This window comes from Nannobrachium achirus (assembly GCF_963921795.1).
Source record: "Nannobrachium achirus genome assembly, chromosome: 6".
Taxonomy (NCBI): Eukaryota; Metazoa; Chordata; class Actinopteri; order Myctophiformes; family Myctophidae; genus Nannobrachium; species Nannobrachium achirus.
The window spans coordinates 34,205,534-34,220,944 of NC_137815.1; the positions used below are offsets into that span (position 1 = coordinate 34,205,534).

Consider the following 15,411-nt stretch of genomic DNA (forward strand, 5'->3'; position numbering starts at 1 on the left):
AAGGGAATGAATGCCCCACCCTTTAATGCAAACCCCATGAATGCCCCAGCCTTTAATGCAAACCCCAATATACCTGTTGTCATAGGACCCGTTTTGACCATCTGTTTGTCTTTGTCCACTTATGCCCATATATGAAGATCTCTGCACACACAGTACCGGTTGCGGAAAACTCTGATGTCAGACTTTATGCCCATATCTGGAGAACGCGCGTGCCGGTGGGAAGAAGGGTTCTCGAGATACGCGGATTACATACATACATACACATTCACAGAGATTTTGTGTTGACTCATGTGGCGTACGTGATGTCAGAGCCTTTTATGAAGTGATGTCACAATGACTCAGCGCTTGCGCCGATTTCCTCCGGAACAGCCTGATGTCAACAATCAGCTCCGCATAAGGAGATTCCGAACGTTTCGCGCCGGTTTCGGAAAACCGCGAGTCGGGTCGGGTCGAGGCCCGGCACTGCACTCCGCGCGGCGGCGGGGAACGCGCGTGCCGAATCTGAAGCCGGTGGGACGAACGGTTCTCGAGATACGCGGATTACAAACAAACAAACAAACAAACAAACAGACAGACAGAGATTTGTCGCATTTATAGATAGATTAGAGGCAGACATTGTGATAATAGCCGATCTACATGTTCACAACACCTTGCATTCTGAGTTGTTGAGTTTTCACAATAGAACCGTGTTATACAAAATGTAATGCCTAAAGGCCTGTCCATACTTTAACTGAAACCAAACTTTTAGGTCAAAAGGTCCGGTTCGACTACCAAATGACATCACTCGCGACATCTGAAACACATAAGAGTTTGGAAATGTGCACGTCAGAAAGTCCAACTCGCCGAACATTTCAGAGATACTATGGACATGCCTTTAGTGCTCGTCAGGGTGGGGGCGATGGGACATCGAGCGTGAGGAAGAGCTCGATGGTATCGGCGAGTCAAAACATTGAGTGCAGATTCCGGGAGGACAATACTCTTCTTCAGAAGTCAAGTTGCGAGTGAGTGAAGCCATCTCGTAGATGAAACCAAAAAGTAGGCGGTCTGAGACGGCCTCTCAAGTTAGCCCGCCCACTCACAATAAAAAGCCCCGTAACTTGACACGAGTTGGCACTTGGCAGAACTTCACTCTCCGCTCAAGAGCCCTGCAAGTGGATGGTGACGGAGAGAAGGAAGACATCCGCGGCGCTCATCAGCACATTTGGTCCACCTACATTGAATTGTAGCGTCGGCCGAGAGGCGAACCTGTCTGTGATCTGTCTCCGCTCGTTTGCGGGTGCCACTGATACACCACGCTCTTCCGCAGCGGGTGTATGTCCACACTAAACGTGTGTCCTCTGAGCCAAGCAGGTTGTTGGGCTTCAGCTTTAACAGACCAGTGCGAACCCGGCACCGACGGATAACAGCCAGGTGCAGTCGGCTCCATAGCGAGCAGTAACGCAACCTGGAAGCACGCCTACACAACCAGGCAGGTAGCGCGCGGTCGACTACGCGGCCCATAACACCGAGGTGTCTGTTGACACCGCTGCCACTATCGACCGAGAGGCGAACCTGGCACCCTTGAATCTGTTCGGCGAAACAGTGGTGCGAGGCGGTGGCAGCCAACAGAGCCAGGATCGATAGCAAGCACGCCGAGCAGTAAACGCAGAATCTCTAAAAGTAAAACGCAACCATGGCTGGAAGTGGAGGAGGCAATACTGGAGAATTAATGAATACCGTGGGTTGTGACCACGTTGTGTTGCATATAGACGACGCTATGCAACAGCCTAATGGAGTTAGTGCCCAGGTGGCGGCTCTCCTCCAGGATCTCGTTCTCCAGTATTTAACTCCCAAGTTAAATACTTTTCTCCGGTATGCTGTTCGCCGATGTCTGACCCCTGAGAGGGTTGAGTGGTTTGGGTTAGGACTAGGACGCGTTTTTCAACAGTGGACGGAGAGGCAAGTGGACACAGTGGCAAGCCAGCAGGAGCTCACAAGACAACGATGATGAATGAACGCAGCGCGATCCCCACTGATCCAAGCCAGAACGCGCACGTCTTAACAGTGACTGCCTCAATAATTAAAGTTATTACTCTCCTGACAATCAGTCTTGTGATTACATCAACTTGATGCTGAGTAGGCCTACACCTGCACTGACATATTAAAACATCTTTATGATTCTGGCTACAGTGTTGACAATATAGTTAGCCAGTGTTATTATGGTGCTTCAGTGATGTGGAGTATGAGGTGATGTGCAAGCACTGCTTTAAAGAAGGTGGACATGTTCCATACTGTTTCAACCACCAGTTGCATTTAGTGGTTGTGCAAGCTATGCATGGTGAGCCATGTGCCAAAACGTTTTCTGACCTCTGTAGTTCCATGTAGGCTATATAACTTCTTCCGTCACCACGATGTGTCAGTGCAACATTGTTTTCCTCACTCAACAGTCAACAAATCAGCATAAAGTTTAAGTGTATTGTAACGTTTAGCAGACTGAGTGAGGCAGCTGGCTCCCTACTGGGACGCGACCCCCAGCCTCCACTCAGCAGACAAGGAAGCAACCTGCAACGCCACTTGGCGGAGCGAGTCACGGTGTGATCTCTTGCAGTGTCGTCACACTACCCACTCCTCACAGAACGCTTCACTGCCCACGGCCGAGTCCCTCACGTGAGGGCACGCTCCGCGGGATCCGACTTCTGACACCAATGTAACGTTTAGCGGACTGAGTGAGGCAGCTTGCGCCCTACTGGGACGCAAACCTCAGCAGACGAGGAAGCAACCTGCAACGCCAAGAAGGCTAGTCCACTTGGCGGAGCGAGTTACGGCCTGATCTCTTGCAGGGTCGTTACAGTATAGAGAATATCTGCACATTTCTAAAGTGACAATTTGAGGACGTTTTATTACCTCTAAAATGACAAATTAAACTTTGGCCAAATGATCAAACATTAGAGGCAGAAATTGTGATAATAGCCGATCTTCATGTTCACAACACCTTGCATTCTGAGTCGTTGTGAGCATGTCAGATCTGGCGTTTTCACAATAGAACCGTGTTATACAAAATGTAATGCCTCAACTCTAAAGGCCTGTCCATACTTTAAATGAAACCGAACTTTTAGGTCAAAACGTCCGGTTCGACTACCAAATGACATGACTCGCGACATCTGAAACACATTAGATCGAAGGAGAGTTTGGAAACAGGGCTGCCAACTTTCAGGAAAACCTAAGAGTGAGATTTTTCTTTTTTTGTGAGGGGGGCGCGCTTTGGTGCCGAAATTGATGGCTAAGTGATAAATTGATGTTCAGCTTGAACAATGCCTCTCTGAAAGAAAGGCTATTAAGGGAGAAGGACCCTTGAGAAAACAATATAGGCTTGTGCAGAACGTAATGCAGCTCAACCAGAGAAGGGAAAATTCTAAAGCCATGCAGACCAGTAGGCCGACTAGTTCTCTAGTTCTCAACCTGTGGGTTTGAAGACTTTATGGGTCGGGACCCCCAGGGCCAGGGGTCCCCAGATTAACTTAATGTGCAACATTGTTTTCCTCACTCAACAGTCAACAAACCAGCATAAAGTTTAAGTGTATGTAACGTTTAGCAGACTGAGTGAGGCAGCTCGCTCCCTACTGGGACGCGAACCTCAGCCCCCCACTCAGCAGACGAGGAAGCAACCCGCAGCACCACTTGGCAGAGCGAGTTACGGTTTGATCTCTTGCAGGGTCGTTACACTACCCTCTCCTCACAGAACGCTTCACTGCCCACGACCGAGTCCCTCACGCGAGGGCACGCTCCACGGGATTCGACTTCTGACACCAATGTAACGTTTAGCGGACTGAGTGAGGCAGCTCGCTCCCTACTGGGACGCGAACCCCAGCCTCCCACTCAGCAACGCCAAGAAGGCTAACCCACTTGGCGGAGCGAGTTACGGCCTAATCTCTTGCAGGGTCGTTACAGTATAGAGGATATCTGCACATTTCTAAAGTGACAATTTGAGGACGTTTTATTACCTCTAAAATGACAAATTAAACATTGGCCAAATTATCAAACATTAGAGGCAGAAATTGTGATAATAGCCGATCTACATGTTCACAACACCTTGCAATCTGCCTGAGTCGTTGTGAGCATGATCTGGAGTTTTCACAATAGAACTGTGTTATACAAAATGTAATCTGTCCATACTTTAACTGAAACCGAACTTTTAGGTCAAAAGGTCCGGTTCGACTACCAAATGACATCACTCGCGACATCTGAAACACATTAGACCGAATGAGAGTTTGGAAATGTGCACGTCAGAAAGTCCAACTCGCCGAACATTTCGGAGATACTATGGACAGGCCTTTTTAGTGCTCGTCAGGGTGGAGACGGTCCGACTGCAGTTTCTGCGTACTACACTCTATTGTCAGGGTGGGGGGGATGGGACATCGAGCGCGAGGAAGAGCTCGATGGTATCGGCGAGTCAAAACATTGAGTGCAGATTCCGGGAGTCAAGTTGCGAGTGAGTGAAGCCATTTTGTAGATGAAACCAAAAAGTAGGCGGTCTGAGACGGCCTCTCAAGTTAGCCCGCCCACTCACAATAAAAAGCCCCTAACTTGACACGAGTTGGCACTTGGCAAAATTTCACTGTCCGCTCAAGAGCTCTGCAAGTGGATGGTGACGGAGAGAAGGAAGACATCCACGGCGCTCATCAGCACATTGGTCCACCTACATTGAATTGTAGCGTCGACTACACAGTCCATAACACCGAGGTGTCTGTTGACACCGCTGCCACTATCGACCGAGAGGCGAACCTGGCACCCTTGAATCTGTTCGGCGAAACAGTGGTGCGAGGCGGTGGCAGCCAACAGAGCCAGGATCGATATAAAGCACGCCGAGCACTAAACGCAGAATCTCTAAAAGTAAAACGCAACCATGTCCATGGCTGGAAGTGGAGGATGCAATACTGGAGAATCAATGAATACCGTGGGTAGTGACCACGTTGTGCTGCATATAGACGACGCTATGCAACAGCCTAATGGAGTTAGTGCCCAGGTGGCGGCTCTCCTCCAGGATCTCGTTCTCCAGTATTTAACTCGCAAGTTAAATACTTTTCTCCGGTATGTTGTTCGCCGATGTCTGACCCCTGAGAGGGTTGAGTGGTTTGGGTTAGGACGCGTTTTTCAACGGTGGACGTAGAGGCAAGTGGACACGGTGGCAAGCCAGCAGGAGCTCACAAGACAACGATGATGAATGAACGCAGAGCGATCCCCACTGATCCAAGCCAGAACGCGCGCGTCTTAACGGTTACTGCCTCAATAAATAAAGGTATTACTCTCCTGACAATCAGTCTCATGTGTTTGTTTGTTGAATGAAATCATTTGGTCTTGTGATTACATCAACTTGATGCTGAGTAGGCCTACACCTGCACTGACATATTAAAACATCTTTATGATTCTGGCTACAGTGTTGACAATATAGTTAGCCAGTGTTATTATGGTGCTTCAGTGATGAGGAGAATGAGGTGATGTGCAAGCACTGCTTTAACCTGTTAAGCCCTATGGCATTTTAGGGTAAAATCCGCCTAAAATGCATTCCCAATTTGGCACAGCTCTGAATACAAAACTACAATACTTATGGCTACACTCGAACCACCAAATGGAAGCTAACCCCTGAAACTACATAAATGCAGTGTACAATATCACATTTCTTTTACTAAATTGTCCTGCTGCGATCATCTATCCAAGCAAATAAGATAAAAAAACAACTCCGTCTGCAGAATATTTTGAAATTGCTGATAAACGAACCCCAAGACCTTATTTGAAACACATGTAACGAATTGAGAATTTGTTCAACAAGTTGTCATCAATCGATATGCAAAATCTCATTACATTTTGATGATCTATGCAGAATCTACAGATGTTTTATTGAGAGTAGGTTTAGGCGGACTTCATTTTTGGAGAGATTCAGCCATTTGGAGACAAAATGTACCCAAATATGCATTTGACTATGTACAGTAAATGAACTCAGGTCCCTTACACCACCACCACCACCACCACCACCAGTGTGTGCGCGCGTGTGTGCGTGTGCGTGTGTGTGCGCGCGTGTGTGCGCGCGTGTGCGCGCGTGGGTGTGGGAAAGTCCCCTCTGCTCTGTGTGCGCGCGTGTGTGCGTGTGCGTGTGTGTGCGCGTGTGTGCGCGTGGGTGTGGGAAAGTCCCCTCTGCTCTGTGTGTGCGTGTGTGTGCGTGCGTGCGTGTGCGTGCGCGTGCGTGTGGGAAAGTCCCCTGTGCTCCGCTATGGGAGGCTGAGATCACAAAAAAAATCCCATACGCTTTGCACTTTGCCGGACTCCCGGGCCCGCGAGTGTGTGCAGTGCAAAGCTTATGTGAGGCTGAGATCACGAGAAAATTGTGATCTCAGCCTCACACAAGCTTTGCACTGCCGGACTCCTGGGCCCGGAGTTATATTAGTAGTAGTAATAGTATTAGTATCATCATCACATTGAAAACATGAACATGCACTAACCTTTCGGTAAAATCCTCGTCGCTGAACTCGGGGTCCGATTCACTTTCACTGTCTTGTATGAAAACATCTGCTCCGGGATCATTCTTCAATAAAACGAGAACCTCGTCCACCGACGGTGTCTCCGGACCAGCCATCGTGCCAAGTCACAAATAACCGTAACTTGTGTCGAACAAAAAAAATGACGCTCAAACCCGCTGCTCTCGCGCGTCTCTTCCGGTCAGCTGTTGGAGCGTGTGTGTGTGTGTGTGTGTGTGTGTGTGTGTGTGCTATGGGAGGCTGAGATCACAAAAAAATCCCATACGCTTTGCACTTTGCCGGACTCCCGGGCCCGCGAGTGTGTGCAGTGCAAAGCCTATGGGAGGCTGAGATCACGAGAAAATTGTGATCTCGGCCTCACATAGGCTTTGCACTGCCGGACTCCCGGGCCCGCGAGTGTGTGCAGTGCAAAGCCTATGGGAGGCTGAGATCACGAGAAAATTGTGATCTCGGCCTCACATAGGCTTTGCACTGCCGGACTCCCGGGCCCGCGAGTGTGTGCAGTGCAAAGCCTATGGGAGGCTGAGATCACGAGAAAATTGTGATCTCGGCCTCACATAGGCTTTGCACGGGAGTCCGGCAGTGCAAAGCCTATGTGAGGCCGAGATCACAATTTTCTCGTGATCTCAGCCTCCCATAGGCTTTGCACTGCCGGACTCCCGGGCCCGCGAGTGTGTGCAGTGCAAAGCCTATGGGAGGCTGAGATCACGAGAAAATTGTGATCTCGGCCTCACATAGGCTTTGCACTGCCGGACTCCCGGGCCCGCGAGTGTGTGCAGTGCAAAGCCTATGGGAGGCTGAGATCACGAGAAAATTGTGATCTCGGCCTCACATAGGCTTTGCACTGCCGGACTCCCGGGCCCGCGAGTGTGTGCAGTGCAAAGCCTATGGGAGGCTGAGATCACGAGAAAATTGTGATCTCGGCCTCACATAGGCTTTGCACTGCCGGACTCCCGGGCCCGCGAGTGTGTGCAGTGCAAAGCCTATGGGAGGCTGAGATCACGAGAAAATTGTGATCTCGGCCTCACATAGGCTTTGCACTTTGCCGGACTCCCGGGCCCGCGAGTGCGTGTGCGTGGGCGTGCGCGCGCGCGCCGCGAGCCCGTAGATCGGATCTTTTCAGCGAGCGTAAAAACAGTCTCTGTATCTGTCAGTCTTATGCTTTTCCGGTCACGCGACACGGTCTAGATCGGAGAGAACTCCCGCGTAAGCTCAGAGAGAAACTGCATTATTTTATGTGAATCGGCACGTGTGTGCACGCGTGTAACAATGAAAATAAAAAACCATCACAGCCACACATTTCACGACATTGGGGTTCAACTTTTTATTAACCAGTTCACAAACGGTGGGACACCAAACGACAACGGCCGTTCATGAGGTATAACACATGACATGCAGCGATACAGTCGGTCAGACCTTAGACCGCTTTGAGGTGATCTCATTCTCGTGGACGGGAGGGTCGCGACGCGAAGCCGATTCGTCGTGGTAGCACATAAGCACACAACACAACACACACACACACACACACATTCTTTTTACCCAACCACGAAAGAAAAAATAAAATAAACCGGTGACTGGGTTGCACACTATCTTTTCAGCGAGCGTAAAAACAGTCTCTGTGTCTGTCAGTCTTTTCTTAGGCCCAGCAGCAGAGAGGACACACTATCGCCGCATCCTGTGCCAGTCTGCGAAGCAGTTCCTCGTTGGCACCAGGCAGAGGGCGACATCGCATTTCTCGCAGTACATTGGGGTTTTCTGCCTCTTGCCGTGCTTTTCTGCGCAAAGCGCGCAGTACCCTCTGTGGGCGGTGGCGTCCTTCACATCACTGCCTTTTTTCTCGTGAAAGTAGAGTGGAACGCAGACGTTGGGGCGGGCAGCTCCGGGGACCGGGGCTGTCGCTTCTCGGCCTCTTTTGGACAGCTCGAGCATTTGTTTGATCAAGCTCTCCATGAATTGCTTGTGTGTGACGTGAGCGGTCCGTCTGCGCTCACACAGCTCCTTGTGTAGCAACCAGCTGTTCACCGTAGCAATGTCGATGAAATGGAAAAAAAAGGTTTTGTACCATTTCATGGTCTTGTGGTGGACGCTGTAGTACTTGATGAACGCGTCAGACAGGTCCACCGCCCCCATGTGGCGGTTGTAATCGAGTATGGCATCGGGGGCAGGAATCTTCTTGACGCTCCATTTGCCAGCCTCCCGGACGTGCCTGTCGACACTCTGCTCACCGTAGGCCTTGTGGAGGGACGTGCAGAGTGCCACCTGGCGCGTGTCCATCCACTTTACGAAAAGGAGACCGTCGTTCCTGATCCACCGCATGTCTCCTCTTTCCGCTTTGTTGGTCAAGTCGTTCTCCGTTGTCTTCGGAAACCCGACGCGGCCTTTCCGGATCGTCCCGCAGCACCCGATCTTGCGGCTGTCCAAATAACGGAACAGGGCAGGACTGGTGTAAAAACTGTCCACGTAAAGTCTGTACCCGGTGCCGAGCAGGTCAAAAGGCAGCAGATCGATTACGGCCGAGTAACTGAGTCCCTTCCCGCGCGCCGGGGCCGTCTCCTGCTTTCCGACGTACACGAAAAAGTTCCAGGTGTAAGCGCTCAGCGAGTCGGCCAGGACAAAAAGCTTGAAGCCCCAACGGGTCGGCTTGTCCTTCATGTACTGTTTGAAGTGGACCCGCGCCTTGCTCTTCACCATCCTTTCGTCGATCGCAATGTTCTGCGACGGATGATAGTGCGACTGGCAGGCCGCGACGATGTCCGTGTACAGAGGCTTGATTTTGAACAGCCTGTCGTAGGAATCCGTGCCCCTCTTTCTCTCGTTCTCCTCTTCCTCGTCCGGGTCGCTGAGGCGAAGGGACCACATGATCGCCTCCCACCGGTCCCTCGACATCACGTTGGCGGGGAAACGGAATCCGTAGGGGGCATCGGTCTTCCAGAAATCGGACCTTTCGGGCACCCGGACCAGGCCCGAGAAGAGGACTATTGCCAGGAATACGAAGAACTCCTCGCGTGTGAGAGGTGTCCACTTTTTTGTGTACGCCTTGGCTTCCGTTTCCTTTCTCTTGACGGCGTTGCGGTTGGTGTTCTTTATCAGAGTGCCGACAACTCGGTCGCTGAAGAAGAGCTGGAATAATTCCAAAGGACTCCACGGCGCGGTCTTGTCGCACGTGGGGCCAGGCTCTCTCCTTGGCTTGAAGGGGTGAGGAGGGGTTACGAAGTGTTCGTCCTCACTCTCCCTGTTGTGCCATCTTTCGGATCGGGCCGCAACCACCAGTTGCATTTAGTGGTTGTGCAAGTGGTTGTGCAAGCTATGCATGGTGAGCCATGTGCCAAAAGGTTTTCTGACCTCTGTAGTTCCATGTAGGCTATATAACTTCTTCCGTCACCACAATGTGTCAGTGTCAGAAAGGTATGATGCTCCTTGTTTCAGACAACTAATTGAAATTCCCTGCCATTATGATGTGACAAGTTGCATTGTTGAGAAGGCGGCCATCACTACACTCCCCCTTTTGCAGATCTCAGAAATAGCCCCAATGCAATCCTCAAGACTGAAATCAGTCCCCAGGACAGAACTTTAACCCCTGGAATGCGGCCTGGTTGCTTGTTTCTCACGCATAATCTCATAACAATGGTGCTTGAATGCAGCTAGGGTGTGCAGCAGCCAGCAGAGAGAGCTGACTGAGTGGCAGTGGCAGTGCTATCAGATGTGCTAGTGTTCGGGGCACATGCTTTGCCAGAGAGGCAGACGCAGCACTAGGCTTGCTTTTGCTTAAAATAACGATGCATGTTGCCGCTCTCTTTCTGTCTCGCAAATGGAGGTTTGGCACTGTCCATAGCGGATACAATTGTCAGCTGGCTCTCACTCTGGCTGGAGAGTGATGGCAGACTGGGAGGCGCGCGTGACACACACACACACACACACACACACACACACACACACACACACACACACACACACAGCTTTTCTGTGTGTCTTGCTAGTCGCTGACCGTTGTGTGAACACTTCTCTCATCACACGGTGAGTTTGTGCATTCGCCAGAGAAGTTTACAGTGGAGAGGAAAGCGGTGGCATGAGCCCCGGACCGGAGGTCAAGAAAACAAAAATGATCACGGCGCTATCCCAGCTGATCCAAGCGAGAACACCTGCATCCCCCATCTTAAGGGCTTTTGCCTCAATAAAGTTTACACTGAGTCTGGCTGTCAGTCTCATTTATTTCTTTGTTGAATAAAAATCTTTTGGTCTTGGTCTGTGCATTATTAAGCTTAATCGTTTAAAAAATCGTGTAAAAGACCAGCATTAAAAATATCTTAACTAATGACCTTAATATGTGATTAACATTAATTTGACTTAGGTGTATAAATAGTAGTAGGAAATGTTTATTGCGACCGAAGGTCGCATATACTAAACCGTGTCGCTTGAGTGTCCTTCCTTCCGTAACCTCTGTGATGTCAGTGTGATGTCAGCACGTTGTGACATCACTTCCTGTAAGGGGCGGCTACACGAAATGTGGATAACACTATATATGGAGATAGTCCAGTCCATCATGTCATATGGGACTACCGTCATAGACAGTAGCCAAAAGAGAAGGATACACAAGACTAAGAAAGACAAAAAAAGGAGGAGGAGGATAAAGATACCAAAAGGAGAGAGAAGAAAGGGTGGATGAGGTACAATGTGTCTCAGAAAAGAAAAGGAGGTGGCAACGGGGGCGGCTAGATACATTTATTAGGCCTGGATCCGACTTTAAGTCGACGCACAGGATTCCAGAAGTGTAGCGCTTATTCGCTCTTGTATCAAACTGGTACTCGAAACGTTCTTAGAATTTAATATATATTTTCTAAAGTAAATATGGGGGCGGCTGTGAAAAAAAGAGAAGAATAAAAAAGAAAAAAAGGAGGAGGAGGATAAAGATACCAAAAGGAGAGAGAAGAAAGGGTGGATGAGATACATTGTGCGGTATCCTCCTTGTCAAGCTCGACGTTGGTCATTTGGACCTATACATGGAGAAATGGAGAGAACCTGTTTGGCCTAAACATGGAGATGTGGTACAGAATGACTCATATATGGGCATAAAAAGTATGTCATGTGACATCACTTCCTTTACAGACAGTCAGACAGACAGCCATTGACTCCGGCCTAACAATGGCTACTGTCTATGACGGTAGTCCCATATGACATGATGGACTGGACTATCTCCATATATAGACGGGTTGCTGGCATACGTAACACTAAAGAGATAGATGCGTGCGCAGACGTCGGTACCAAAATAAGCCAATGAAACGAGGCGCTCTTGAATGAAACCAGCGCGCCCCAAAACAACAGGTTTGGGGATTGGACGGAATTGATTACATGATACAGTCAGCTGTGCATTTAGTCTCAATGTTTGTAAACAAGAAACCCGTCTATAGTGTTCTCCACATCTCCATGTTTAGGCCCTATAGCTCACACCCTAGGTGTAAGACACTCACAGGAGATTGTAGCAGGATGGGCAGACGCAGCACTAGGGTTGCTTTTGCTTAAAATAACAATGTATGTCGCCGCTCTATTTCTCTCTTGTAAATGGAGGCTACATTACATTTACTTTTTCTCCATGTGATACTATAGGATCATGACTTGTATGTTTTGTATTGTTTGTATTGTATATATTATTATTTATTTCTGTTAACCTGTTATTTTGTGTTTTCCTTATGTATAACATGTGTTTTTGATTTTGTGTGGGAGAAAATAGAAAAAATAGCATGCATTGTTGCATATATTCTGACTTAAGGTAATTTGCTCGAATAAAAAACATTTGAAACCAAACGGAGGCTACGGAGCATTTATTTGCTAGGCTAGCAGCACTGAGAGTACATTGGTGGACTTGGTAAACTTTCTTTGATCATGTCTAAGCTATTTTCTGTGTGTGAGACTCTAGCATTCGTTGATTTGTGGATGCGTTGCTGGGGGTGTGGTCATGAGTAGGGGTTTTTCCACAAAGCTCCATTCTCCTCAGTCTGCCCACTGACTGTGTTGTGGTCTGAACACTTCTCCCATCAGCCCATGAGTTCTTGCATTCGCTGTAGAAGTTGACAGCGGAGAGGAAAGCGGTGGCATGAGACAAGACAATGATCACAGCGCTATCCCCACTGATCCAAGCGAGAACGCCCGCGTACCCTGTCTTTAACGGCTTCTGCCTCAATAGAGTTTCCACTCCTGGCTGTTAGTCTGATTTATTTGTTTGTTGAATAATAATCATTAGGTCTTGGTCTGTGCATTATTAAGCTGCCTCTTAATGTTTCTGTTCCCATCTAAACATGGTGTAAAAGAGCAGCATTATAAAATCAACACTGGTGAATGAACGGGAGACGGAATGCCTCAACTCCTATAAAGTTTGTCAGGGTGGGTGAGGGGAGTTAGCTCAAGCCAATACATGTCGCCGCTCTCTTTCTCTCTCGCAAATGGAGGATACAGAGCATTTGCTAGGCTAGCAGCAGCACTCTCTAACTGAGAGCAGTCTACGGTGGTGTAACAGAGTACGGTGGTGGACTTGGTAAACTTTCTTTGTTCACTGCCTGAAAGTTATTTTCTGTGTGTGAGACTAATAGCATTCGCTGATTCGTGGAAGCGTTGCTGGGGCTGTTCCTCATTGTAGGAACTGAAGGCTGCTTCTCCGTGCCTCCTAGCAATTATTTGCGATCCGTGTGTGAAGACACTCACAGGAGATTGTAGCAGGATGGGCAGACGCAGCACGAGGCTTGCTGTTGCTTAAGTTTCTCTGGCAAAATCAACACTGGTGGCTGGTGGGTGTGGTTATGAGTAGGGGTTTTTCCACAAAGCTCCATTCTCCTCAGTCTGCCCTCTGTGTTGTGGTCTGAACACTTCTCCTATCAGCCCATGAGTTCATGCATTCGCCAGAGAAGTTGACGGCGGAGAGGCAAGCGGTGGCATGAGACAAGACAATGATCACAGCGCTATCCCCACTGATTCAAGCGAGAACGCCCGCTTACCCTGTCTTTAACGGCTTCTGCCTCAATAAAGTTTCCACTCCTGGCTGTTAGTCTCATTTATTTGTTTGTTGAATAATAATCATTAGGTCTTGGTCTGTGCATTATTACGCTGCCTCTTAATGTTTCTGTTCTCATCTAAACATGGTGTAAAAGACCAGCATTCGAAAATATCTGAACTAATTACCTTAATATGTGATTAACATAAATTTTACTTAGGTGTATAAATAGTAGTGGGAATGTTTGTAAAGGAAATGACTAGTTTGCTAAAAGACTGAAATTGAGTGTGTGTAATTGTCAGCCTTCCTGTAACGTGTATGTGAATGCAGCTTGCAGTCTTGTTGCTCATTTCTCTCGCAAAATCTTGCAACACTGGTGGTGGTGAATCATGAATGGCCAGGCTAGGATGTGCACTGTGCAGCAGAACTGACACTGATACTATAGGATCATGACTTGTATGTTTTGTATTGTTTGTATTGTATATATTATTATGTATTTCTGTTAACTGTTTTATTTTGTGTTTTCGTTTTGTATAACATGTGTTTTTGATTTTGTGTGGGAGAAAATAGAAAAAATAGCATGCATTGTTGCATATATTCTGACTTAACGTAATTTGCTCGAATAAAAAACATTCGAAACCAAACAGAGGCTACGGAGCATTTATTTGCTAGGCTAGCAGCACTGAGAGTACATTGGTGGACTTGGTAAACTTTCTTTGATCATGTCTAAGCTATTTTCTGTGTGTGAGACTATAGCATTGGTTGATTTGTGGATGCGTTGCTGGGGGTGTGGTCATGAGTAGGGGTTTTTCCACAAAGCTCCATTCTCCTCAGTCTGCCCTCTGTGTTGTGGTCTGAACACTTCTCCCATCAGCCCATGAGTTCATGCATTCGCCGGAGAAGTTGATGGCGGAGAGGAAAGCGGTGGCATGAGACAAGACAACAATGATCACAGCGCTATCCCCACTGATTCAAGCGAGATCGCCCGAGTCCCCTGTCTTTAACGGTTTCTGCCTCAATAAAGTTTACACTCCTGGCTGTCACATTTATTTGTTTGTTGAATAATAATCATTAGGTCTTGGTCTGTGCATTATTAAGCTGCCTTAATGTTTCTGTTCCCATCTAAACATGGTGTAATAACTAATTACCTTAATATGTGATTATCATTAGCCTTCCTGTAACGTGTATGTGAATGCAGCGGTCTTGTTGCTTGTTTCTATCGGAAATCTTGGAACACTGGTGGTGAATGGCTATAGGCTAGCTAGGGTGTGCACTGTGCAGCAGAGCTGACGGTGGGAGAGCGTGATGTTGGTTTAGGATAACTGCTCTTCCCCCTTCAGCTTTGCTGCGCCGGTCCCTCTGTCTCAAAAAATGTAATGTGAATGCAGCGGTGTTGCTACGTTTCTCTTGCAAAATCAACACTGGTTAATGAATTGCTAGTGTGTGTGCAGCAGAGCTGATGGGAGACGGAATGCTTCAACTCCTACAACTCCAAGTGTTTGTCAGGGTATTTACACCGCTGCCACTAACATATCGGCTGAGAGGTAGCCTGAGATCGCTTGGGGAAATCGGGAGTGTTTTGCTGTTACTACGTGTTATCTGTTTGACACCCAACTCTAACCCTTACCCAAAATTTAGGGTACCTAGAGTCGCTAATCCTCCCAATGCTCCTTTGTCGAAATGACGGTCATTCGAAAGAGCGAGATTTCCCCGGGGAAATCTCAGGCCCTGAGCCAAAGAAGTTTGAGAACAACTTTTTCATCCATGGCACCCCTGAAGTATAGCACCTTACATTTATGTCAAATTACAGTACATAAATAGGTGCATGATCCTTCCACTTAGATAAGAAGAAAACTTGAGACAGATTCCATATAGTTTCATCATTTGACAGCACAATCATCAGTGTATTTTGGATTCATGTCA

At 48.2% G+C, this 15,411-nt stretch overlaps 1 protein-coding gene across 1 annotated transcript; it reads right to left on the reverse strand.

Moving 5' to 3' along the window:
• Window positions 1-8,171: 8,171 nt before the first annotated feature.
• Window positions 8,172-9,785, reverse strand: LOC308287041 (piggyBac transposable element-derived protein 4-like; the record flags this gene model as incomplete). The annotated part of the gene is made up of 1 exon (XM_080728162.1): window positions 8,172-9,785. One exon carries the CDS (start codon window positions 9,783-9,785, stop codon window positions 8,172-8,174), a length of 1,614 nt encoding a protein of 537 aa, XP_080584288.1.
• Window positions 9,786-15,411: the final 5,626 nt, after the last annotated feature.